At 36.6% G+C, this 27596-nt stretch overlaps 1 protein-coding gene across 1 annotated transcript; it reads right to left on the reverse strand.

Annotated features, from left to right (window-relative positions):
• Positions 1-27320, reverse strand: mtbp (MDM2 binding protein). Its single transcript, XM_087812557.1, has 23 exons — positions 27181-27320; positions 26857-26940; positions 26708-26781; positions 25871-26010; positions 24655-24713; positions 24220-24364; positions 23992-24106; positions 21003-21113; positions 18202-18296; positions 15299-15365; positions 15123-15240; positions 14601-14783; positions 13044-13157; positions 10728-10859; positions 7906-7996; positions 7678-7836; positions 6398-6493; positions 5987-6253; positions 5768-5925; positions 4554-4666; positions 489-602; positions 197-262; positions 1-125 (listed from the first exon to the last, which is right to left on the reverse strand). The coding sequence occupies exons 1-23, from the start codon at positions 27230-27232 to the stop codon at positions 84-86; spliced, it is 2595 nt and encodes an 864-aa protein (XP_087668683.1). The 5' UTR covers positions 27233-27320; the 3' UTR covers positions 1-83.
• Between the last annotated feature and the right edge of the window lie 276 nt (positions 27321-27596).

The following is a 27596-nucleotide window of genomic DNA, read 5'->3' on the forward strand; positions in this document are numbered from 1 at the left end:
AGAAAATACACTTTATTCCATCATAAAACTGATTCATTAAAAATATGCTGTTTAAATCCACGAGTCGTTGAATCTGCTGCGAGTCACTTCCTCTTGGAGGTTTTCTCCAGAACCCAGTCGACGACCTGCAGCAGCAGCGAGAAATGACTCCATTAATAAAAGACAAGGATGAAAGTTTGATGCTCACGGACGTCACCTGCTTGACGTTGCTGGAGGCGGCTTTCTTCATCTCGTCGTGGAGGCCGCGAGACGTTTTCAGATCCTGGGTTTGTTTCCGGCGATAAAATGTTTTAAAATAGTGAACACGTGATCGTACTTTCAACGGGGGAAGAGCAGAAATAGCAACAAAAAAACACGAGAATGGTTTTTGATTCGGATCTAAGAGCGAGTTTGTCCACGGATGGACTCCAGCATGCGGTGAACGTTCGCCATCAGAGGCGCTAATGAAACGGGCGGCGGCGACGCACAGACGGCGGATCAAGACTCACCCTCAGGTAGAACTTGGAGATATCAAACAGTCTCTTGCTGCAGGACTCAAAGCACTTGTGCTCGGCATCGATCCCGCTCTGCTCCAGGCTCGTCGTCACAACCTCCTGCAGCATCTGTCACACGTTACGCTCGTTATTGGACTCGTTCTGGACAGATTATAATGTCAGGAATAATCACATGTTTTACATTTAGTTACACGTTTATAAATCAATGAAGAAACTTAGAAGACTCTAATCATATAAAAGTCATGTAAAAAACTAACATTTGCCATAGTTGATTGTTTGTAAATTAGATTTAAAAAATAATATTTTGCAGTTTATTTCTTAAAAAATAGATTAAAAAAAAACATTTGCCATAGTTGAATGTTTCTAAATTACATTTTTAAAATAATATTTTGCAGTTTATTTCTTAAAAATTACATTTAAAAAATAACTTTTTCTATAATTGATGGTTTCTAAATTACATTAAAAAAAACTAAGTTTTTCCATAGTTTATTTCTTAAAAATTAGATTAAAGAAAATAAATGTTTGCATATTTTATTTCTTAAAAATTAGATTTATAAAATAGAAATTCCATAGTTTATTTCTTAAAAATTAGATTAAAGAAAATAAATGTTTGCATATTTTATTTCTTAAAAATTAGATTTATAAAATAGAAATTCCATAGTTTATTTCTTAAAAATTAGATTTATAAAATAAAAATTCCATAGTTTATTTCTTAAAAAATACACTATAAAAAAAACTGTTTGCATAGTTTATTTCTTAAAAATTAGATTTATAAGATAGAAATTCCATAGTTTATTTCTTAAAAAATAGATTTATAAAATAAAAATTTCCATAGTTTATTTCTTAAAAAATACACTATAAAAAACTGTTTGCATAGTTTATTTCTTAAAAATTAGATAAAAAAAAACTGTTTGCATAGTTTATTTCTTAAAAATTAGATAAAAAAAAAATGTTTGCATATTTTATTTCTTAAAAATTAGATTTATAAAATAAAAATGTCCATAGTTTATTTCTTAAAAAATACACTATAAAAAAAACTGTTTGCATAGTTTATTTCTTAAAAATTAGATTTATAAGATAGAAATTCCATAGTTTATTTCTTAAAAAATAGATTTATAAAATAAAAATTTCCATAGTTTATTTCTTAAAAAATACACTATTAAAAAACTGTTTGCATAGTTTATTTCTTAAAAATTAGATAAAAAAAATGTTTGCATATTTTATTTCTTAAAAATTAGATTTATAAAATAGAAATTCCATAGTTTATTTCTTAAAAATTAGATTTATAAAATAAAAATTTCCATAGTTTATTTCTTAAAAAATACACTATTAAAAAACTGTTTGCATAGTTTATTTCTTAAAAATTAGATTAAAAAAAATGTTTGCATATTTTATTTCTTAAAAATTAGATTTATAAAATAGAAATTCCATAGTTTATTTCTTATAAAATAGATTTAAAATAATAACATTTTCTATAGTTGATGGTTTCTAAATTACATTTAAAATAAACGTTTTTCCCATAGTTTATTTCTTAAAAGTTAGATTTTTTAAATAAAAATTTCCATAGTTTATTTCTTTAAAATTAGATTTAAAAAAATATAATTTTCGATATTTTATTTCTTAAAAATTAGATTTATAAAATAAAAAATTCCATAGTTTATTTCTTAAAAATTAGATTTAAAAAATATAATTTTCGATATTTTATTTCTTAAAAATTAGATTTATAAAATAAAAATTCCATAGTTTATTTCTAACAAATGATGTGGAAAATACATATATTTTGCACGTTTGATTGCTTCTAAATAAAGTTAAAAATGACATTTTGCATCATTTATATATTTTAAACAAAGTTAAAAATGACATTTTGCATCATTTATATATTTTAAATGAAATGAAAAATAACATTTTGCATAGTCAATTTCTTCTAAATTTTATATAAAAAAGTTTGCATAGTTGTTCCTTATAAATTATACAAAATATATTTATATAATTATATAATATATAATTATTATTTGCATATTTGTTTGCTTCTAAATATGATTTTAAAAACATTGTGCATTGTTTATTTCTCTAAATGATATAAAAAGGACATTTTGCACGACCGACTGCCTGTAAATCTATAAATAAAAAGCCACAAACTGGGATTAGCTCGTCTCGCACTGACGTCCCGCCGAGACCAGAGACAAGTATTTGACAAGCCACAAACACATTCTTCAAAACATAAATCCAGCTTCAATCTTGTCGCCGCGAGCGTTGATGCAATGGTCCATAAATTACATGGAGACATGAGTGGTGCCAGCAGACTGCTTTTAATCCCTCGCTCTGGAATAAAAGGCCATCATCGTTCCAGAAAAGTGCACTTTGTTCCTCCCGTACTCCAGTTTGAATGATGGGCCTGTTTGCATAGTTATCGTAAATCAGTGCAAGTCAAGGACAGGATGTGGACGACGCTTGTGTGTGTGTGCGCGTGTGCGTGTGCGTGTGTGTGTGTGTGTGTGTGTGGTTCCATTAATGTGTGTGATGGCTCCTGGTATGATGATGAATTGCACGTTGGAGAATGTAATCATTTCTCCAGGAGCTTCCGTACCTTCACCGCTTGATACAATACTGTTGTTGGCAAAACATCAAGATGAATATTTAACAAAGTATTTTATATTCAAATTATATTTGCATTTTACTGATTGAAAGTCATCGTCGACCTCTATAAACCGGGGCTCGCAGACAGAAGCGCCGCGACATTTTTGCCTCTTGGAAAAAGGACTTAACAAATCCCTCTGACGACTCGCGTGAAGAGATTAAGTTTTCACGCAACCAAAATAGGAATGATTTGAAATTTGACAGGTCACAGATGTGGATACGATCATTGAGACAGGAAATGAGTTGTAAAAGTAAAGTGCACTCGTTCAATTTACTCAATAAAACACATGACAGACATTCATTTGCTTTAAACTCTGAGCCATAAATAATAATTCATAATAAAGGTTTGTATTGGTAAGAATCTGACAATAAAATGTACTGCGATATATAGTGATACTGTAGTAACAAGTATATATGTATAGTATTGTCGAGTACTTGACTCTGGTGTTGTGATAGTGTAGTAACAAGTATACATGTGTAGTATTGTCGAGTACTTGACTCTGGTGTTGTGATAGTTTAGTAACACGTATATATGTGTAGTATTGTCGAGTACTTGACTCTGGTGTTGTGATAGTTTAGTAACACGTATATATGTGTAGTATTGTCCAGTACTTGACTCTGGTGTTGTAGTATTTACAGACCACATGACTCTTGACGAAGTTGTAACTGCATTTGTTTTCAAACCAAAATATGTCCAAACATCAGCTTTAAAAGCTGCTGGATTCACTGTATCCTCTTGTCCTCAGTCAAACATGTAATTGCTCCTTTAGCTGCTGACAGAAGTTGAATTGCAAAAATAAACAAATGCTGTGATTATTTGCATAATTGTTCATAAAAAAATATGTATATGGTAAAAATGTAAATGTCATTTGAAAGCCTAGACATAATAGTGTTAAAATAAGTTTTTTTCCAAATCTATACAGTGCTGTCGAATTTAGATACTTTATGGTGGTCAAAAATATTTTTGAATTTATTAGAATTGGAAAATCAAACTTTATCTGAAAAAAAGGAAAAGTCAACTGTGAAATGAGCAGCCGTGTCTCTCCGGACAGAAAACGTTCTCTCGTTCTCCTGCTGCTGTAGAAATGCTCGCACCTCCGAGTGGTTCTCTGGCGTCTTGTGAGGTTTGATACCCAGACGCTGGAGCGAGGCCAAGGAGAGTTTTGACTGGAGGTTCAGAGTTTTAGGAGGATTTATTAGAGCGGCCTGAAGAGAGGCTTCAGAGCCGGGAGCATCTATTGCTGATATCTGTCCTTGTTCTGCATGAAGCCACATGGACGTGGACTAACCTGGATCCATTTGAAGCGACGGCACCTGCTGTTAACACTTAATAACTAGTGCTATCACCTCCTCACAGCCTCGGCCGCCGTGACTCACTCAAGGGTCCACTTTGTTCGCTGGCATTGAAGACGAGTTACTCACCCTGTTGTGCTTCTGCGAGCGAGACTCCTTTGATGTTCTATCCTCGGGAGGGTCACTCCTTCTCCTCTGATCACCGGCCTTCGCTTTGTCTGCTGACGAGGGCTTCGACAAACCTGCGGAGGAAGATTCAACTTTAATGTAGTCGAGAAGGTCCCTAAAAGTTCGAGTGGATCGACTTTATTATTCCCTTGAATAGAGGCGTCAAGAATCTGTTGATACGTACGATACAGGGTCAACGATACGATATATAGTGATACTGTAGTAACAAGGATATATGTGTAGTATTGTCGAGTACTTGACTCTGGTGTTGTAGTATTTACAGACCACATGACTCTTGAAGAAGTCGTAACTGATTTCATTTGTTTTTTAAACCAAAATATGTCCAGAAATCAGCTTTAATAGCTGCTGGAATCACTGTATCCTCTCGTCCTCAGTCGCCACGGTTTTCATTTGTTTTCAAAACAAAATATGTCTAAACATCAGCTTTAAAAGCTGCTGGAGTCATTGTATCCTCTCGTCCTCAGTCATTGCCTGGATCTCACAGGGTTTCATTGTTGCTTTAGGTGCGGAGGACGTAATGACTGCTGCCATCTAGTTGCCGGAAGTTTAATTGCAACACGAAAATTGCAAACATTTGGTTAATAGTTAATATAATAATGATTTGATTTTATGTGATTTAATTTCTTTTTTTTTTTTTACTGTATCCTCTCATCCTCAGTCATAGCCAGGATCTGCAGAGGACGTGATGACTGCTGCCATCCAGTGGTCGGAAGTTTAATTGCAACACAAAAATTAAACCCTTGTGAATGTTTGCATGTTAATTGTAAATTAAGTTATTATATAACTTTATAAATACTTATTTTAAATGTAAATAAAAAATAATAATAATAAGTAAAGTTAAAATAAAAATACAGAGACGACAAATATATTTTTTTAAGTATATATATATATATATATATATATATATATATATATACTGTAAATATTTTTTTTTAAATTTTAAATATTCAATTTATTATTTATTATTCAAGCTTATCTATATTTTCTTACAGCGCTTGTAAAAATAGTCCTATCAGTTGTACTACTATTAGACTATTTATGTCTCAACCTACTCAAATATTTACTAAATATTTATCCTTTTTTTTAACTTATCATCACTAACAACTTTTTCCTCGGTCATAATTAATTTGCCTGAGACTGTGATGTGTTTTTACCGGCTGAGGTGGGTCTGGTGGAGCAGGGGGGCGTCACACAGGAGGTGGACTGGGACCTGCTGCTCTGCAGCCTCAGACTCCTGAGGGCCTGGTGAGCTCCGCTGCTGCTGGCGCTGCTCTGGGAACACAGCGAGTCGCTGCTCTCGGACTTCACCATCCTGGCAGGTTCACACGACATAGTTCAGGATCTCAGAGTCCAACCAAAGATTGACGACCGACCTCTTCTTCGACGGCCCCCCGACCCCGTCCGTGTCCCGGGACCGGTGCTTGAGTCGCGCCACGTCGGCGTTCTGGAGCGTCTCTCCGTCGGGAACGCTTCCCGGGTCCAGCAGCGCCATGGCGGGCGAGGGGGCGGGACTTAGAGCGAACGGGAGGGCGCAGGGTTCCTTGGAGCAGGTGGTCTGGGTCTCGTAGCGGATCAGACGCGACTGGAGTCGAGCGAAGCCTTGGTCTCGCTCCAGAGCTCGCTGCTGGTCCAGACAGAACCTGGAGGGACACGGTCAGATGGTTCTTCTGGAGTCGGTTGTGAAACGAGTCCATCAACGGAACAGTTATGACTCAGAACCGTTGACAGAAGGAAAAGGTCGTACAAATCACTTGGAAACCATGAAGAAAGAACTGGATTCTCACTCGATGCCGTGGTAATGAGAGGCTGCAGCCGCCTTGAAGGACATCTGACCAACTCTGCCTGGAGACAGATCCGGGGTCAGCAGGAACATGTTCTGACTGATGGGAAGAAGAAGGGGAGAGAAAGAACAATTTTCTTCATCATTCATTTTATCATTATTTTTGTAGTATATATCTAAATATGTATAAAATAAAATCATTATTTTATTTAACATTAACCAAATATTAATATTTTCATTACATTTTCATTAAACATTCTTCCACTAGATGGCAGCAGACAAGGAACAATGAAACCCTGAGAGATCCTGGAGATGACTGAGGACGAGAGGATACAGTGACTCCAGCAGCTTTTAAAGCTGATGTTTGGACATATTTTGGTTTGAAAAAAAATTAAATCAGTTACGACTTCGACAAGTCATGTGGTCTGTAAATACTACAACAACCAGTCAAGTGATCGACAATACTACAAATATATACTTGTTACTACAGTATCACTATAAATCGTATCGTTGACCCTGTATTGTGATATTTATCAGACTCTTGTCAATAGATGCCTCTAGACAAAAAGGTAAAGATAAGTTTAAAAAAAAAGAAATTGTACTTGTAGGGTATGATGAAAAGGGAAACATTTAAATAATGCGATATTTTTTCACAATACCGTTTCAATATTTAACTGTATCTAATTTTTTGGTCGCAAATCCTAATGTATTATTTGGCGTTTTAATTTATATATAAATTAATTTTTAAAAAATTATATATATTTAAAATAAACAAATTCGTTTTTTCAATTCACAGTGTTGTTGTTCATTTTAGTGCTGCAATTAAACTTCCAGCAGCTAGATGGCAGCAGTCATTATAACCTTCCTCAGGTTAATCCCTCAAGATCACGGCGATGACTGAGGATGAGAGGATACAGTGACTCCAGCAGCTTTTAAATCAGAATCAGAATCAGAAATCCTTTATTAAAGCTGATATTTGGACTTTTTTTTTTTTGAAAACAAATGAAATCAGTTACGACTTCGTCAAGAGTCATGTGGTCTGTAAATACTACAACACCAGAGTCAAGTACTCGACAATACTACAAATATTTCCTTGTTACTACAGTATCACTATATATTGTATCCCTGTATTGAGATCTGTATCATATTGCCAGACTCTTGTTAATAAACACCTCTAGAAAAAATGTTAACATATGTAAAAAAAAAAAGTACACTTGTAGAGTAATGATACAAATACATGCTTGCAGGATCCACTAGTGAATATTCGAGCAGCAAAGATCTGACCTTCTGGCCACAGACAGTGGCTGCAGCTCCGCAGTAGGTTTTCCATCCGAAGTGAAGTGTTTGAGAAGTTCTTTGGCGTCCAGCAACGTCACGGTCGGTCTCTGACCTTCCTTTGGTCCCAGCAGGCTGTCGCTGGATCCCGGGCCTAACAAACCCATCCTGGTGAAAAAAAAACAAACGTTGTATATTCATTATCCTCGTCAGGAACATCTTACGACGGGATCCTACCTCTTCTTCTGTCGTCTCTTCTGCTGGTTCTCTACGTTGAACAAGACGCTTTTCTCCGGCCAGACCTCCTGGTCGTCGGTCGTGAGGAGACCTGCGGAGAAATAGAAGGAAAACCCAACTTTGAATGGGAAGTTCACACCAGGAAGTTCACTTTATCGTTATTCTATCGATTAGACTCTGGCATCACGATACCAACAAGGATATATGGTTTATTCTTCTTAACATCAGTTGAATGAATTCAAACATCCATCATTGTATTTCACAAGAGGAGAAATACAAGTGAATATCTGCATTTTAACTATTAATAATAAATGAATACAGTGCTTTTGATACAGTTTCATGGAAACAAATGTCAGGATATTAAACTGTATAAACGCCTCTTTTATTGACAACAATATCGTCAAAATTCAAGTGGGAATACTAAATGTTTTAAGAAGCTAAGCAGAGGCTGAGTTCACTCAGAGGGGTTGAGAAGAAGAGAGAGAGTCAGTGGCCTTTCGTGTTTCAGTTTGAGTGGGAAAGTGATTTTATTTCAGCCGGACGACATGTTCTGTGCGAGTGAGTTGTTGAAGGTGGAGTAGAACTGAATCCATTGGCAAGTTAATAATAAGTAGTATCTGACGTGTTGTAAGTAAATGTTTGCTTTTGAACAGTTTTTATTCCTGACATTTTACAGGTATTATCATGTAATGCAGTTGAAAGAATTGCTGCATTTCTTGTATTTTTTGAATGGAACTGTTATTCTAGCCAAAAACCCAGAGTAATGTTGAGTATTTGACAGATATTGTACAAGTTAAAATGGTTAAGATGGTCACGGAGAGGTAAAGACTTAACTAAACACCTTGTTTTACAAAGAATCTTAATCAAATATAACTAAATGTATTTATAAAAAACATATTTCTGACCGCATTTCATACATTTCGGCAAGAATCCAACTTAACAGTAGTGAGTTATAGAACGTAAAGTAGAACTGATGAAACTTCTGCGCTCACCATAAACAACAAGGACACCTCGATCCCAGCCTCCGACACACACAATCTATTTCCAGCATCTGCCCAACAATGCTGTCAACAACTTTCCACTGCAGCATCACAAACAAACATCTCGTCTTGTAGTTAAAACTAAAGAACACAGTGTGAGTGATGGTGCAAGAGTCAACACAACACTCACACACACACACTCTCAACTCTTGACAGATGGGAACCAAAACAAATGCGACCACATCATCAGCTACTCTGCTTTTAGGAGCCCAGGGATGACACCAGGTATGAATACTGGCTGTAAGCTGCGTTCATTGAAGAGATAATAGTGATTCATGTGACAACGGAGCATCTGCCCACACACGACCATTCACAAGGGCGCCAGACGCAGACAAATTGATGCTGAAAAATGAATGATTATAAAGAATGTTTTCTGTCGCCACCGAAAAGCTGTAGATCCGAGGGCGGGCGAAAGGATTATCTGGAAAGAAAAGCTCACATCATCCCGTCCATGTTTACATCACAGCCTTCTTTGTGGCCGTGAAAAACAGCTGAGGCAACATCTCCAGGATAAACAAAGACCGGCACAGAAGCCAGATCATAGTCGGACCCGGGACACGAAACATAAAACAAAATAAACATTTGACCTTCATAGAATGTACCTAAACTCAAGTTTACAATCTAAAATAAATGTTTTTAAATCAAAACAACTTGATATAAATCATTGTTACACTATTCAAAGTATTATTCAAGTATATCAATATTCATCAAAAATGTTCTGGTTGAAGAATAACTATATTTATTTACTCATACACTAATGTGTTTTGTTTTAGAATCTATTAACGTCAATATTTAAGGGGAAAAGTGAACATTAAAGACTAAGATGATATCGATATTTATTAATTGCAGTACACAATGCGGCCACTTGGGAACTTGTTGCTTTGCTTAACGTATTGTTTTCGTTCAAAAACGTAAAAGGCCAAAGACAATGAATCCTTGACTTATCAAAGTTGATGATCGTTTATCAGGTGAAGATTATTTACACCTCGACATGTTTCCTATGGTAAAGAGCTTAAACTGTTGCATGATGGGACTTGGCGTTTAAAAAAAGGTTTATCTCTGCCAAGGAGATAACGCGACGGAAGAAAGAAACTTTTTTTTATTTACATTCATGGTTTTAATGCATTTGTATTATTATCTTCTTCTAAGCTGTGTGTGTTGTCTGAGCGTGTTATGGATATAAGAAAATATATAAAGTAAATTTACAGCAACAATATTGGGTACAAAAAAACATAACCAAAATATGAGCTGCTTGGCAGAGGTCTGCGCTCTCTGAAAGATATTAAACTGTTTTTGAAGACTCAACGAAATGATGACCATGTCAAAATATCAGTTTTTCTCTCCAGTTCTCTCTAGCTTTAGTGGATTTCTTGTCAAACCACTTTTGTGTTTGGTTCAAAACAAGTATTTGGAATATTTGGAAATGATTGCTCTGTTGGTCGGCAGAATCACCTGTCAATCATCTAGTGTTTTTATAGCCGATCATTTGCTACTAACGTGTTATTAGGCAACAATTTCCGTCGTCATGCGTGTCGCTGCACTTCAGTTGTAAAAAGCATTGGCATGTCAAATATGTGTTTGAATAAAACCAACACTTTATATTTAGTGGTTTGTCTCTCTAACCACACGTCAATCGCACGACACACTTGTTGTAAATTAAAGGTGTTGCTGTGAGAAAGAGACGGACTAATGAAGGAGGCTGGTGTGTTTTTAGGATTCAGGATAGTGCGGCGAGATTGACGTGACCGAGGGCTGCATCGACCTTCACAGCTCCCAGAGTACCTGCGCTCGTGGCGTCCATGCTCTGCTGGTCATCTGCGGGCATCTCGTAGTATCGCTCCCTGACCACACGCAGGATGGCCTTCAGCTCAGTGACACTGACCGAAGGCGAGGACGAAGCTTCTTCTTTCTTTTCTGAAAAAACAAAGTAAAACAAAGTGTGTTTGTGTGGGAGGTAGAAACCCTTCTCAGGTGCATCTTCGTATTATTCAAGATTCAAGTTGAAACAGGAACTCTTGAATCCACAGGCAACACAAGCAAGAGTTGAATCAGACTTTTTTTTTTTCCACGAGAACAATATACATCCAGTATCTTTCATCTGGGTCGACCCTTTGTTGATAATTGAGTCGATATTCGATGGATAAATCATGAGTTAAAAGACATTAAAAATGCATTGGTCTCGTCCATACATGCTGCCCAGAGAGAAAGAAGAGAATGGGTAATCTGGGGCTTCGTCGGGCGTTTCATGAACTTGAGAGTTTTTGTTCACTTTGAAGAAAGAAGGGATTGTACCGTGAAGGTAAGAAATGCTAACGACCGCTCTGGGCTGCTTACCAGGATCATCAGTGTCCCGAATAGTTGCTACAGGAAAAGGTGCTTTTGAAAAAGTAACAAATAAAATGCTAGCAAAAACAGTGTAAGTTCAACATCTTTAGCTTTTATTCTGATAATGGATACTAAAGGTAAAAAAAAAAATCCGACCTCAATCTCGGGTCATGTTGAGCTAAAAAAGATTTGGACTCCAGAAGCACAAAAACATGAAGAAAGAGATGGAAGTCATTTCATCATCTGCGTTCATCTGTTGCAAAATAACTCAAAAACGGCAAAAAAGTTCAACGTGAACTTCAGGAAGCTTCACTACAAAAATAAAATTTCCAAATTAATAATAATTGCTTTCATTAAAAATTTCGTTTAAATGAAAAAAAACAAACATGTTTCAACACGTTTCATTTTTTGATTGAAGTGAAAAAGTTTAAATTAAAAGTTATTTAGTGTCAAATCACAAGAAAATGATCTCAAGACAATTAACCGTTTAAGTTAGACTTTATGGGAGAAAAGAAAAACAGTTTGCAGCGAATTAACAATGAGTGACTCACAAAAGGAAAAACGTTCTTTTAGAAGAAACCTGGAGCAGAACCAGACTCGGTGTCGACGGCCTCCAGCTGTGATTGGCTGGGAGTGTTTTAACACCGTTTTTGTTTCATACATTGGGCTCAGGACATCATTTTAGTCGGACATTTGTGCAGAAACTATTAAATCCCCGAAAAGGTGCTTCAACTAAAACAAATATTTAAAATTCATGTTTTTTAATTTAAAAAAGTTTGTTCATTAAATAAAAAAGTTTTCCAAAGTCGTTTCTCTTTTTAGATAATAAAAAACTTCAACTCCACTTCAATGAATTGGAAAAACTCTTTTAAGTCTTTTTGAAATGAGGTCGTTTTTTGTATTTATAAAATAAAATTATTTTTCAATTTTTTTATTTATTACTGAAAATCGTTTTCGTTTACATTTTATTAATTGAAAGAATATTAAAATGCCTTCGAATTCAAAGTGCAGCGTGGCTTAAAACATTTTCTTCGTCTATTGTTTAAAAAATAATAAACGCTGGTAAAACTACTGCCACCTGCTGGCTGACTGAGTTCACTGCCATTCGCGTCATGGCACGTTTTAAAAATGTATCATTTAGATGGAATATCTAGGTGCAAATAGCTGCTCTAATGATAATAAACCAAAGATAAAATAGTTCCCAAACAAGTGTAGGACAGTATTCAGTGTGTAAATCTAAATCTAAAAGATAAACAACTCACACATTTAATTACTGTGAAATGTTGTGATGAATGGAGGCAGTCAAATATTTAGCTTGTTTTATGAAGTTTCTAAAGCTAATTACATTTAAAACAACCGGGAAAACAATATTTCATCGCGGTAGTTATCGCCGTCTTTCATCCAATTACTAAAATGGGTTTGGCCTCAGTTGGCAAAAGCCGTGTCTCCAACTTTTTTTTTTTTTTTTTTAAACAAGCAGAGTTGAACGCTGGCAGAACGAGCGAGGATTCCAAACCGCTAATCATGCCGAGCACGTTTTCGCCAGCAGCCAACTCAGGGGTCACCTAGGGGTCATCGACACAACCTAAATCTCCGCCGAACCTTCTCCATCTCCCCTCGCGTTCAAGACGGATTTGAACGACTTTTTATTTCCCCCCCCATCGTCACATCCGTCACACGGCGAGAGTCGTCTCCAGTTTAAAGATAAATAATTCAATCTTTTATGCTGATAACGTTTTCTGCCCCCAAGAACTTCCTGGTCTTGGAACTTACTCATGTAATCCTTCAGCACCATTGTCTGGAGTCGCAGCACCTTCGCCTCCCTCTTCAGCAGGTCGTTACCGTGGCGACGGGGCAGAGCGAGGAGGACGTCGCCCGCGGCGCCGGCTAGTTGATGTGGAGAATGAAGAGCAGAGCAAGAATGGCTGATTTGCAAACCAACTCGAGTGTGAAATATTTGAATCGAAACTTTCTGGAACGTTTGTCAGATGAAGAATGGAGTGTGAAATAAGTGCTAGGAGCAGATAAATGTTGAACATCGCTATGAAAGTTACAAAAAAAAAGACAAACTTTTTCTCTCTCTCTTTCTTTCTCTCTCTCTCTCTCTCTCTCTCGCCACAAATATGCTTGACTTCATTTAGAGAGAGAAAAAAAAGCACAAGCAACATCCTCTTTTGTCGTCGTTCTCTATTGAAAACCTTTGAGAAGATTTCTAACAACACAGGTTTCTCCGGCATTTTAATGCACTTTTCCTCCATGACTCAACTTTCTTTCTCTGCATTCCCTCTTTTCTTGCATTCCTAGTTTTTCTCCTTGATTCAAGTCTTCATTAGTGTGCTAACGGGAGAATGTATTGACCGGCCTCTGTATAGAAGCCATGAAGGAGTCAAAAACACGAATAGATAACACAGAAAGTCCACATTTCTGATGGAATTAAACTTGTTGACGCGGCAACAAAGTTAACATTTATTTATGATTGTGTCAGATCAGATATGATGGTACTTTAGTATGCAAGTATATCAGTGTCATCATTATAGTGTATTGAATGGTTGAATTTAATGTTTTTAATGTTGAAAATTTGATTATTTTTTATTGAGACTTTAAACAATAAATTGATTTTTTTTAAAGATTCAATTTCAAATAAAAATCCAAATTATTATTATTTTTCCACATACAGTTTGACCTTTTAATACCAATAATTCAAATACATGTTCTTAATTAAACATTTAAATTCTATATAGGGAAGTTGGTAAAATAGTGTCAATGATTTTAAATTCATATAAATAATTAAATTCTAACCAAAAAAACCCAAAACATGCCAAAATGAAATTAAAAGTTAAAACGAATTCAATATTTTGATGGCTCTGATATACTTTCATACTCAAGTACGATCATATTTGACCTGATCAATAAATTTGATTTAAACTTTGCTGATTAAAAAATAAATTAATCTGTTTTCCTTTATAGTAAAATATGAATTAAAAATGCTATAAAACGACCCACAGTAAAATTACAGTTAAAATTTATTTTAATGCGAATAAAAAAGAAAATTGAATTTAGAAAAATGTTTTTTTTTTAATTATTGGAATAAGTATTAAACACTGAAAAAAAAAAAAAAAATTAATCCAATTATTGAAAAATGTCACATTTTAATATAAAAAATATTGATTTAATTTTATACTAATAATTGAAAAAAATCACAAAATTCAAAGTTTCAACATTTTAAACGTTAAAATCAACCACTGAATATTTCGATAATATGCTTCGATACATTCAGAAAAAAGTGTGTAAACCAAACATGTTTCCACGGATAACAAAAAAACGAAGTACCTCCTGCCGACGACCTCTTCTCCGCCAGCATCCCGGAGACTGTTGCCATGGCAGCCGCGCCGTTAACTTGACTACTGGAGTAGAGCATCCTGACCAGGCAGAGCTCCCCGTCTCCAGCGACGTCTGCGCCCTGGACCAGCAGTAAGTAGTGCGTGGTCTCACCTTTGACCTCTACATCAGGGACTACACAGAGAGAGAGAGAGAGAGAGCAGCTGTTTTTTTTTAAACGCTCAACAGTCAACACAACTTTATTGGCAGCAATATGAACAGTCAAAAAATGACCTTGATATGACCCACGGGTAATATTAAATCAAAAACATGTTTTATTTACAAGTGGATAACAAATATATTCTCTCTCCGCAAAAATCCTGCAACTACATTCACGAGGAAAGAAACACTTTCTGTGCCCTCGTGAGGGAAGTTTGCAGGATTTAGGCAGTTGCTCTTCCTATAAATAAGGTCAACAGCGAGGGAACTCGCTCAGACAGTGTTATTTGCTCAGAGCTTCCGAAAACTACCGACCGGGGACAGATTTCGGCGTCCTGGCGACGGCGTCTCTCCAGCGCTGCGAGCTGAGCTGACTCGCCGACGGCAGAGCGGCCGGAGTGACGGTGCAGGAGAGACTGAGCAGAGCAGCCACCTGAGAGCAAACGCTAATTAATACTAAGCGACACAATTAAAAACCAAGGATGAAATACTTTTCCCCGCAACGACTTCAGCTGCTCCAGGAGAAGTCGAGACTTCGCAGACTTTTCGAAAAGACATCTAGTCAAGCAAGTTTAAGGAAAAAAAACACATAAAAGGTATTAATACTAGAGGTGTGTATTGGTAAGAATCTGGTACGATACAAAGTCAACAATACGATATATAGTGATACTGTAGTAACAAGGATATATGTTTAGTATTGTCCAGTACTTGACTCTGGTGTTGTAGTATTTACAGACCACATGACTCTTGACGAAGTCGTAACTGCTTTCATTTGTTTTCAAACCAAAATATGTCCAAACGTCAGCTTTAAAAGCTGCTGGAGTCACTGTATCCTCTCGTCCTCAGTCAACGCTAAGATTTTCCTTGTTCCTTTTAGTCCGGAGGACGTAATCACGTAAACACAAAAATGAAAAAAAACTTTTCCAAAAGACATCTAGTCAAGTAAGTTTAAGGAAAAATACATAAAGGTATTAATACTAGAGGCAAGTATTGGCAAGAATCTTGAACGATACTTACTTTGATCACAATACAGGAGCAACAATACCATATATTGCGATACTGTAGTAACAAGGATATATTTGTAGTATTTATCTTCTAGTCCTCAGTCATCACTAGGATTTTCGTCATTCCTTTTAAGTCCAGAGGACGTAACGATTGCTGCCATCTAGAGGCTGGAAGTTTTATTGCAACTCAAAAATGAACAAATGCAGAAAATACTTGATGTTAATTGCAAAATTAAAATATCGAATTAAATGTTTTATTTTATAGACACTTTATCAAAATATAAATTATAAAATAACTATGATAAAAATATGATTTGCAAGAATAAAAAAAATAAATAAAATAAATGAATCTCTTGAACTGTAGCGTGAAATACCCACAATATCAATAGTTAATTGATATTTTCTTACACCCCTTAAAAAACACATTTTCTTTAACACAAAGTAAACACTTTTCTTTTTTAACCTCAAGGAAAAAAAACAAAAAAAACGACCCATTCCACAAGTGACAAGATCAATAAGGCAGCTCTAGCATCATCACTCACTAGAGATGTCCTCTTGAAAAAGTGACAGACGATCAAAGTATCTTTTCTGTGTTAGATGTGAAACTACCGTCCGATTAGGTTGAATAAAAAGAAAGGCGGAGGCGAGAGGCGAGCTCTGGAGCGTCGAAAGGTCACGAGCGTTAATCGACCCTCGAGTTCAACAGTCGTGTGCGGCGTGTGGTGAAGATCAATAACTTTCATATTTCATGTCACGCACGTGTTTAGAGAAGATTTAACACCCGGATTGAAAAGTCTTAGGAAAGTTCATTTGCTTGAGGCGACTGTGGACACGCCTCGGGGTGAAGAAGCCAATTAAAGGTTTTTAAAATGTAAAATTTGCTCTTTAACTTTGGGGCAACACTGGGTCATGTCAGGTCGAAGAAGGTTGGAGAAGGTTGGAAAAGGTTGAAGAAGGTTGGAGAAGGTTGGAGAAGGTTGGAGAAGGTTGGAGAAGGTTGGAGAAGGTTGGAGAAGGTTGGAGAAGGTTGGAGAAGGTTGGAGAAGGTTGGAGAAGGTTGGAAAAGGTTGAAGAAGGTTGGAGAAGGTTGGAGAAGGTTGGAGAAGGTTGGAGAAGGTTGGAGAAGGTTGGAGAAGGTTGGAGAAGGTTGGAGAAGGTTGGAGAAAGTTCGAGAAGGTTGAAGAAGGTACGAGAAGGTTGGAGAAGGTTGGAGAAGGTTCGAGAAGGTTCGAGAAGGTACAAGAAGGTACGAGAAGGTTGGAGAAGGTTGAAGAAGGTACGAGAAGGTTGGAGAAGGTTGGAGAAGGTTGGAGAAGGTACGAGAAGGTTGAAGAAGGTACGAGAAGGTTCGAGAAGGTTGAAGAAGGTACGAGAAGGTTGAAGAAGGTTCGAGAAGGTTCAAGAAGGTACGAGAAGGTTGGAGAAGGTTCAAGAAGGTTTGAGAAGGTTCGAGAAGGTTGAAGAAGGTACGAGAAGGTTGGAGAAGGTTGGAGAAGGTTGGAGAAGGTTCAAGAAGGTTCAAGAAGGTTCGAGAAGGTTCGAGAAGGTTGGAGAAGGTACGAGAAGGTTGGAGAAGGTTGAAGAAGGTACGAGAAGGTTGGAGAAGGTTCAAGAAGGTTGGAGAAGGTTGGAGAAGGTTGGAGAAGGTTGAAGAAGGTTGGAGAAGGTTGGAGAAGGTTGGAGAAGGTTGGAGAAAGTTCGAGAAGGTTCGAGAAGGTTGAAGAAGGTACGAGAAGGTTGGAGAAGGTTGGAGAAGGTTGGAGAAGGTACGAGAAGGTACGAGAAGGTACGAGAAGGTTCGAGAAGGTTGAAGAAGGTACGAGAAGGTTGAAGAAGGTTCGAGAAGGTTCGAGAAGGTTGAAGAAGGTACGAGAAGGTTGGAGAAGGTTCAAGAAGGTTTGAGAAGGTTCGAGAAGGTACGAGAAGGTACGAGAAGGTTGAAGAAGGTACGAGAAGGTTGGAGAAGGTTCAAGAAGGTTGGAGAAGGTTGGAGAAGGTTGGAGAAGGTTGGAGAAGGTTGGAGAAGGTTGGAGAAGGTTTGAGAAGGTTGAAGAAGGTACGAGAAGGTTGGAGAAGGTTCAAGAAGGTTGGAGAAGGTTGGAGAAGGTACGAGAAGGTACGAGAAGGTTGGAGAAGGTTGAAGAAGGTACGAGAAGGTTGGAGAAGGTTCAAGAAGGTTCAAGAAGGTTCGAGAAGGTTCAAGAAGGTTTGAGAAGGTTCGAGAAGGTTGAAGAAGGTTTGAGAAGGTTGGAGAAGGTTGGAGTAGGTTGGAGTAGGTTGGAGTAGGTTGGAGAAGGTTCAAGAAGGTTGGAGGAGGTTGGAGAAGGTTCTAGAAAGTTCTAGAAGGTTCGAGAAGGAGGTTCGACGGTTGACTCGGAGAACAAGGATACAGTTGGAAGTAAGTGCTGGACATCAGGTACGGCGGCAGATCCTGAAGGTTGACGATCTGGAGCAGGTCTAGGACCGGAGCATAGTAATGGAAGACCTGGAGAGAAGGAACAGATGCAGAGGAAGAAGGTTTAGCTGATCTTGAAGAAGAGAACTGAACATTTGTAAAAATATTTGAGTCTATAGTGCGTAAAACAAAATCATTTAGAATTTTTAATTTTTTTAATTGAAATTGTGTTTTGTTTTTTTTGCATTTATAATATTATTTTGAACAATTTTAATCAAAATGTTTATATAGAAAAGTAATAATAATAATAAAATAATTCTTCTTTTTTTTAATTATTGAAAATAAAATAAAACTAAAACACAAATAATTAAAGATTATACTGTTGACAAATTATTCAAAAATTAATTCTAAATTCAATATTTTTTATTTGTTTTAAATTTAAAATAAAATCTTCATATAATAGAGCCACCCTCAATGTTAAATTTAAAAGTATATACATTTAGAAATATTTTAAAATAATAATTATATCATTTAATTTTAAATATTTTCAAAAATGTAAAACTCAAAATACCAATAATTAAATGTAATATTTTTTAATTTAATATTGGCACTATTGTATGAAAATGGTATACCTTTAAATAAACTAATTATTGAATTTAATTATTGAATTAAAAAAAAAAAAATCAACCTTTCAAAATATTTTTTTTTAATTATTCAAGAAAATTCGTATTCTTAAAAAAAATAAAAGTTTAAATTAACAGAAATACAAGTTTCAACATCTGAAATGTTAAATTCAAACTCAGTGAAAACTCTTCACACCTGGTGTGTGTTTCCGTCGACAGCCGATGATTAGAATATTCCATTTTCCTATAAATTGACCCGATAAATCGCAGTGGTTTGTTGACTCTGCTCTTCTCACACGAGCATCTGCCGACGTGCTGCGAGAACATTAAACAACACATGTCTGTGATCTCAGCAGACGCTGTCGTCCAGTCTTTTAATGAGACCGACGACGAGAAAAGATATACATCTCTACTCCTCGCAAAGGTGGTATTTATCACAAAGTTTGAATAACTTTCTTCTTTGGCGGAATTAAAAAGTTCAGTTTATAGAACAATGTCGTCTTTTATTGACCCGTTGATTTCTTTTGTCATCCCTCGATCACGGACATGACTCTCTGCCCTCAAGAACGGTAAAGAATAAATCCTGTACGTAAAGAATGACTTTTAATTAGTTTGACATTCAGAGCTTTAATGACTTGAGAGACTTAATTAAGGAGAGAAAGCCTTAAAGAATTGAAAAACAAGCGGGGAATTAATTGTTTACCTTAACGGGAAGCTACTGAATCCATTATGTGTTGTTGACTGTCAAACTACGATAACATTTGTCGTGTAAAACTGTTTACTTAAATACAAACTTGTTTTTGTTTGAGATGTTTCAACCTCTAACTACTAACAAGGAAGGAAATCGTAGATAAAACGGGTTATTCTAACTAAGAAATAATAACTTTGGTTTGCCATACATACAATTTACTGATCATAGTAGTTCAATATTATCCCTTTATCTGTAGCTGTAATCCATAAATATATCTATTGGTAAATTCGAAACAAACAGGGTTAAAAATAATTGTATGTATCAAGTTTGAACACTCGTTTGTGTGAGTATTAAGCTAAAAATTCATCTTTATATGCGAAGGACTTCACTTATAAAGCTCTAGTTCTCAGCTTTCCGACAATTTTCTAGGGATCGTTTATTTCTTCTTATTAAAATTTCCTACAATAGTGATGTTAGTTAATGCAACAAACTCCACATCATCCTGCTATTAATTTAGATCTTCCTGTTAATTTCGTTTTTAACAAATTTAGCTTGTTCATTTCAACAAAAATAAGTTACTGTTAGAAAAAAGTCCCAATGAGTAGGATTTCAACATGCGTTTCTGGCTCCCCCATGTGTCGAAGTAATGTAACTGCAATGTTCAAAATTCCGTTTCCGTTTCGAGAATTATCGTTGGACACTCTGGAATCAAGTTCTACTTGATGAGTCATGACTTGTAAAAATTTTACCGATCGTTACAGAAGTAAATGTCAAAATGTTGCATAGCGTGCAAATAAAAACAACACTCGTTGACAGCAAATCGTGACGACGTCCACAGATTTGAACGCCGCAGTTGAGACTGTCATTAAATCGTTGGTTGTTTGTTACCCAGCAGTCTTCAGGTGTGATCGTTCGGTCGTCTGCAGATTTTCTTTTAATTATGTGCCAATATAATCTGCGCCATCTGTGTCTGCGCCGAGCGGCAACTATCTCACACACACACACACACACACACGATCTCGCCTCATAAAACATTCTTTTTATAACGAGCGCGACGACTTCCACGAACAGTTTGCGTGCAGCGTAGATGGAATTAGAACACAGTTTGACTTTTTATTTATCTTTTCAGACGTCTCTGTTTATTTTCTGATCTTTTTTACTTTTCAACGCGCCTTTGATCTCCAGCCGGGATCGTTATCATCGATGCTAAAGATGAAAGTCATAATAACCGTCTTGATTTGTTCATCTTTGCAGCTTTTATTTCTTATTTTCTAATCATTTTTGCAGTTGCCAGACACACAGATGGAAAAAAAACATCTATATTCTGCACATCCTCTGACAGTAAATAATGTATACAAAGATGTTTTATTCAGGTATGTCGACAGACGCTCTTCTCCTCACATTCTTTTGACTATATTGTGCAGGCTGATACATTTACATATGTATGCTGATGCTCTCGCCACTGAGAGGATGCTGACTCACCTCAGACATTTGTTGGTGTTCTGGACCAGTTGCATTAAGAAGAAGAGTCTGCAGGGAATGAAGAGAGAGCGATCGCAACGAAAAGCCCTCGAAACAAAGCTCTGACACAAACTGAAACACACACAAAAACAATCCTTCATGAGACATTTAGCCAAAAGAATGGCATCATTATTTCACATATTAGGTTGAATCGTTGGACGTTTGACCTGAAGAAAAAAAAAGAAAAAGTTTTGCACTAAATTAACTTTGGGAAGGCGTCACAGGCATCTGTGGGTATATCCCAGGAGAAGTCTGAGACCCGGAGCCCCAAATTGTCCGAGTCTGTCCAGACAGATGCGGCACTTGAGCAGGGTGGCACTTTAATGGAAAAGCAGATTGGAAAACGAAGAAAAAAAACACACACTGTTTCAGCCCCAAGATCATCAGTTTCTTTACCCTTCATGCTCATGTTTACTCAATAAAATGGTGACCGTTGAGACAGAAACTGGACTGACTTTTCTTGGGTCAATGTCACAGACGATTTTTACTCACATTTGGACCAGAAAGTACTTTATCTTAATTTGGTCACTGGTTTTGACCTAGGAAATAATACAAAAGTAAAATCTTTCATATTATTGTGTTCATACTAGGGGTTTCAATGTTTTTCTAAACGTGTAGTCAAGGGTTGTAATCATTGTTTAACCGGTTAAACGCAATATAACTACTAGAGGATTCTGTCTTCACTTAAAAATCCCATCTAATCCCATTACAGCAAAGCCCTTCCAGTAGTTTTTATTACTCCCCAAGGATCCTTATTATTACTCCACGAGTCAATGTAGTATTACTCCGCTAGTTGCTGTAGCATCACTCTGCAAGTCGCTGTAGTATTACTCCACAAGTTGCCGTAGTATTATTCTTTGAGCTATAGTATTGCTCCGCGATTCGCTGTAGTATTACTCCGCTAGTTTCCCTAATATCATTCTGTGAGTCGCCATAGTATTTCTCCGCTATTTGGCGTAGTATTACGCCACGAGTCACCTTAGTATCACTCCACGAGTTGCCTTAGTATTACTCTGCTAGTCGCCTTAGTATTACTAAACCAGTCGCCTTAGTATTACTTTGCAAGTCACTTTAGTATTACTCCACGAGTCGCCTTAGTATTACTTTGCAAGTCACTTAAGTATTACTCCACGAGTTGCCTTTGTATTACTCCACGAGTCGCCTAAGTATTACTCCACAAGTCGCTTTAGTATTACTAAACGAGTCGCCTTATTATTACTCCACGAGTCGCCTTAGTATTACTCTGCAAGTCAATTTAGTATTACTCCACGAGTCGCCTTAGTATTACTCTGCAAGTCAGTTTAGTATTACTCCACGAGTTGCCTTAGTATTACTCCGCAAGTCACCTTAGTATTACTTTGCAAGTCACTTTAGTATTACTCCACGAGTCGCCTTAGTATTACTTTGCAAGTCACTTTAGTATTACTCCACGAGTTGCCTTTGTATTACTCCACGAGTTGCCTTAGTATTACTCCACAAGTCACCTTAGTATTACTTTGCAAGTCACTTTAGTATTACTCCACGAGTAACCTTAGTATTACTTTGCAAGTCACTTTAGTATTACTCCGCGAGTTGCCTTAGTATTACTCCACAAGTCGCTTTAGAATTACTAAACGACTGGCCTTATTATTACTCCACGAGTCGCCTTAGTATTACTCTGCAAGTCACCTTAGTATTACTTTGCAAGTCACTTTAGTATTACTCCGCGAGTTGCCTTAGTATTACTCCACAAGTCGCTTTAGAATTACTAAACGAGTGGCCTTATTATTACTCCACGAGTCACCTTAGTATTACTCTGCAAGTCAGTTTAGTATTACTCAAGGAGTTGCCTTAGTATTACTCCACAAGTCACCTTAGTATTACTTTGCAAGTCACTTTAGAATTACTCCACAAGTTGCTGTAGTATTACTCCAAGAGTCGCTGTAGTATAACTCCGCTGGTTGCCGTAGTATTACTGAGCCCTAGTTCATACTACTTGACTCAAGCATCTCTCCGGGACACACTTGTGACCCTAAAGAAGGTCGAGTCAAGTGCTGTAAACCCGAAGCTCATTCGTGATTTTTTCCTCTGCACAAAATTGCCCAAAAACTCTGCTGAACTCATCGCTTGAACTGAGTGGGTTATTTGAGACAATGGCTCAAGTATGGAAGAGTGACTCTGAAAGGAACCAAATGTTCCAGCACATGCGGCATTATCTTCTGCACTACGTGCCTGCGTACGAGAAAAAAAGATTAACAGTAAAAAAAATAAATCTACGGAGTCTCTTCTTCAGTTTGCAACAGTTTCATCATTTTGTTATTCTCTGGAGCTCAAGATGCTACTGTACTGATCCATATTTATGGTGATTAAAACAACTCGCTCTCATTTTTATTTGTCGAGAGGAAATCGAGCGCGAACGAGGCTGTATTATCTTTACACGGCTCAGAATTAGTTGTTTTGTTTAAATCATACCGTGTCATCTTCACTTGGATTCTGGCTCTTGTTCTTCTATTTCTTCTATTCTCTGGATACAAAGCTGTTTTACATCATATATTTTCTTATATAATGCATGAAATATTGCCGGTAATTAATCCTCAGATGATCCAAATGCACTCGGCAAATATAATGAGTAATTTAGTTCCTCGAATGAATCTGAAAATCTTCTTCTCTGCCCATTAAGTAGTGAATGACTCATTTAATAACGTCAACATAGCAACAGTTCGGGGGGTTTTAAAAACTCCTGTGAGACCAGAACTTTTTTTTTTTATATCTAAAGATGGATGATCTATTTAAAGAAACAGACAGAGGGAGGAAAGAAATCCACATCAAAGAGTTCAGTTTTTAAAGTTTTTTTTTACCATTTCAGAGGAAACTAAATTACAAAAAAAAAGTGAACTGAACTGCTTGAAATAAAATGGATAGGGAATAGGAAACATGTCTGATTATAATGTTTTTAAATGAGTTTCATTACTTTCTTTTCTCTGACCAGCAGACCTCCTCTCCACAGATCCTGGCTGTTGACACAGTCACACAAGCTTCCAGCCTCCGTCATATCAGCGCCGAGGTACGCGGCTATCTTTTGCCACCTGCAATCATGTTCAATCACGTCCATGAACAATCATTATAACACCAATTATTTGACCGCCCACCCCAGTCGTTTCAATGACTCCCCCTGGCGGCCTCGGAGGATAATTCTCACCCTGCTGTGTTGGGTGTGACGACATTGATTTTAGCAGAATGCCAGCAGCTCATGTGTTTAAGGGCTCCCAGCAGAGGCAGCAGGTCCCTCGCTGCAGGGGGCTCCTCCGCAGAGGACAGAAGCAGCACGTCTAAAAGGGCTTTACCTGAATACATTTGAGGAGAAACGGCACAGTTGGAGTGTCTTGTGAAGAAGTTTGGATGAAAAAAAACTTCACTTGAATTGTTGGCAGTTCCCAGAGGAAACATATGATATATAAATACACACACACACACACACACACACACACACACACACACACACACACACACACACACACACACACACACACACACACACACACACACACACACACACACACACACACACACACACACACACACACACACACACACACACACACACACACACACACTTGTATGTATGATGCTCTACCTGGTGGGGGGAGCTTGTCAGAGAGAAGGTGAAGACCTTCAGCTGCCTCTTCAATCAGCCTGCAGGGGAAGGAAAAATATGATAAATTATGAGATGTGCAAAATAATTAGAGTTTTTTTTTCATTTATATATAAAAATGAACATGGAAATATTCAAAGCGTTTTTATTTTTGTGAGGCAATTAAACATCCGGACGCTAGCTTGCGGCAGTCGTTACGTCCTCCCCAGCTAAAGGAACTACAAAATTCCGGCGATGACTGAGGACGAGAGGATACAGTGACTCCAGCGGCTTTTAAAGCTGATGTTTGGACATATTTTGGTTTGAAAACAGTTGAAAGCAGTTACGACTTTGTCAAGAGTCATGTGGTCTGTAAATTCTCCACAATACTACACATATATCCTTGTTACTACACTATCACAATATATTGTATCGTTAACCCTGTATTGTGATATTTATCAGACTCTTGTCAATAAACACCTCTAGAAAAAATGTTAAGATAAGTAAAAAAAAATGTACTTGTAGGGTATATAAAAAAAAGAGAAACATTTAAATAATGCAATATTTTTTCATAATACCGTATCAATATTTATCAGAACCATTTTTTTTTTTGCTTGCAAATCCTCATGTATTATTTGGCATTTTACTTTATATATACATTAATTAAAAAAAATGTTTTATATATATTTAAAATAAACTTATTTGTTTGTTTTTTTTATTCACAGCGTTTTTGTTCATTTTAGTGTTGCAATTAAACTTCCAGCAGCTAGATGGCAGCAGTCATTTTATCCTCCACAGCTAAAGTAACAATGAAATCCCTCAAGATCATGGCGATGACTGAGGACAAGAGGATACAGTGACTCCAGCATCTTTTAAAGCTGATGTTTGGACATTTTGGTTTGAAAACAAATGAAAGTAGTGACGACTTCGTCAAGAGTCATGTGGTCTGTAAATACTACAACACCAGAGTCAAGTACTGGACAATACTACACATATATACTTGTTACTACAGTTTCACAGTATATCGTATTGTTGAACCCGTATATTGATACGAATCATATCGAAAGATTCTTACCAATACACACCCATAATAAAAAATATGAGAAACGATTCAAATAATGAATAAAAAAATATATTGACTTTTAAAACGTATAAATAGATCTTCTGTTCGTGGGATACAGTTCCTTCCAAAGGTCAGGACAAGTAAACAAGATCCTACTCTGTCTGCGTCGACTCGTCTTCGGCGTTGTCCTGGTCGGCCAGAACGCCGAGACATTTCTCCAACGTGCTCGTCTTCTCTTCCTCGCTGTCACTCTTTGAAAGCTTATTTCCGACCTCTTCCCAGTCTGGACTGCAAAACTAGGGGAATAAAGTGCATCAGAAATAATGCAAGAACACATGAATAACTTATTCTAATTATTATTTTAGTATTTGTTTAAAATATGACACATCATTTTTAAATTTTAATATTCCAAAAACATTCATGGCTTTGCTGAATGGTCATTTAAGATTAATGGTATCTTTAAGATACTTATTATTAAGTATAATCCGTTTGATGTTTAGTTTTCCCCGAGTCTCGCATCAGTGGCCCTTTGGGAACATGGATTTCTCAGCCTCTTCATATACTACGCAGAGCTATAATTGAAGTCGTCTTTTTATCTAATCCAAATTAATAATGCATAATCCCATCTTTCCCCATTTGTTTATAACTGCCATGTCTACTTTAGCTAGACCTCGATCTGAGGCTCATTTTGTGGAAACCATTACGTCTGGAGCACCGATGTGTAACTGACCAGCGGTGCACACGACTCGTCTGATGAAAATGCTTAAAAAAAGACGAGCCCTTGCCCAGATTCATCCTCCATTTTATCTACATCATTGTGGATCTGGCAACATTGTGGATGACATTCGCTCCACAGATCCACAGATTGTTTTTGTCCAAATAATGTTTAGCTTTTACACACCGTTGAGAACCAAACTGTTATTTCTTTCATTCATGGATGACAAACTTTCATTTGAAGTACTGAATATTGCAATAAAAGTTTAAATATCACACCTGAGATTCTCCTTGAAAAGCCTGAATGGCAAAATACCATCTCTGACATGAAGGGCTTCCACTGAGAGAACAAGCTGCAGTGGGAAATAAAGTGTTGTTTAGTTTTGAGAAGCAAATAACAACACATTTGAAAACATTTCTTGCTGTACCTGGAAGAGCTGACTCTGCTCTGGACGATTCTTTATCCGAGAATTCCACAAGTTGACCATGAAGCTGCTTTATTTGTTGTAGATCTAGAATTAGATAAACATTTAAAAAGCTCACGTCACTGATCATTTTAGAAACTACGTGACAACAAACAAACAAACAATAGTTTATTACACGTTTCCATTAACACGACAACATCCAGTATTTACGCTAAAGTCGATATTAATGTTGATTATATCGTCAAATACAACCATTGATCTGCTCTGAGTAAACAAACGACAGCACTATAATATTCACTTCGCTATTATTAACTTTTTCAAACTCACAATCGACATCTTCAGCCGGACAAAACGATAAAACCAATACGTATCGATCCATGTTGCTGATGGTCTTTAAATGGCTCCGATTTGGATCTTTTTTCAGACGACAAAGTTCAAATTCGAAACATTTTTTTGCGGGACGTCAAATTTCCCACCAGTTTATCTTCTTCGACGACAAAACAATGAAGGTTTACTGAGCTGAACTGCGCAACGTCGCCATCTACCGGCGAAGTTGGTTAACATAGAATTACATTAATAACATTGAAGGTTATGAATATCAAATAAATAAATAAACAAAACATGTTATTAAAAATAATAATAATATTAATGTTTTATTTTTTCCCATGTATTTATTTTAATTTTATAATTTCTAAATACAAAGGTTTGATTTGTTTCATTTAATATTGGATTTTAATCGTTTA

The sequence above is a fragment of the Callionymus lyra genome, chromosome 17 (genome assembly GCF_982586985.1).
Source record: "Callionymus lyra chromosome 17, fCalLyr1.hap1.1, whole genome shotgun sequence".
Lineage (NCBI taxonomy): Eukaryota > Metazoa > Chordata > Actinopteri > Syngnathiformes > Callionymidae > Callionymus > Callionymus lyra.

Excerpts from the sequence above, each read along its gene's own strand:
- mtbp (XM_087812557.1), bottom strand. The coding sequence starts at position 27,232 with ATGGATCGATACGTATTGGTTTTATCGTTTTGTCCGGCTGAAGATGTC. Across the intron at positions 26,941-27,180 it reads TCCGGCTGAAGATGTCGATT|ATCTACAACAAATAAAGCAG; the intron begins GTGAGTTTGAAA and ends ATCTAATTCTAG. Across the intron at positions 6,254-6,397 it reads TCTCATTACCACGGCATCGA|GTTCTGTCTGGACCAGCAGC; the intron begins GTGAGAATCCAG and ends GTGTCCCTCCAG.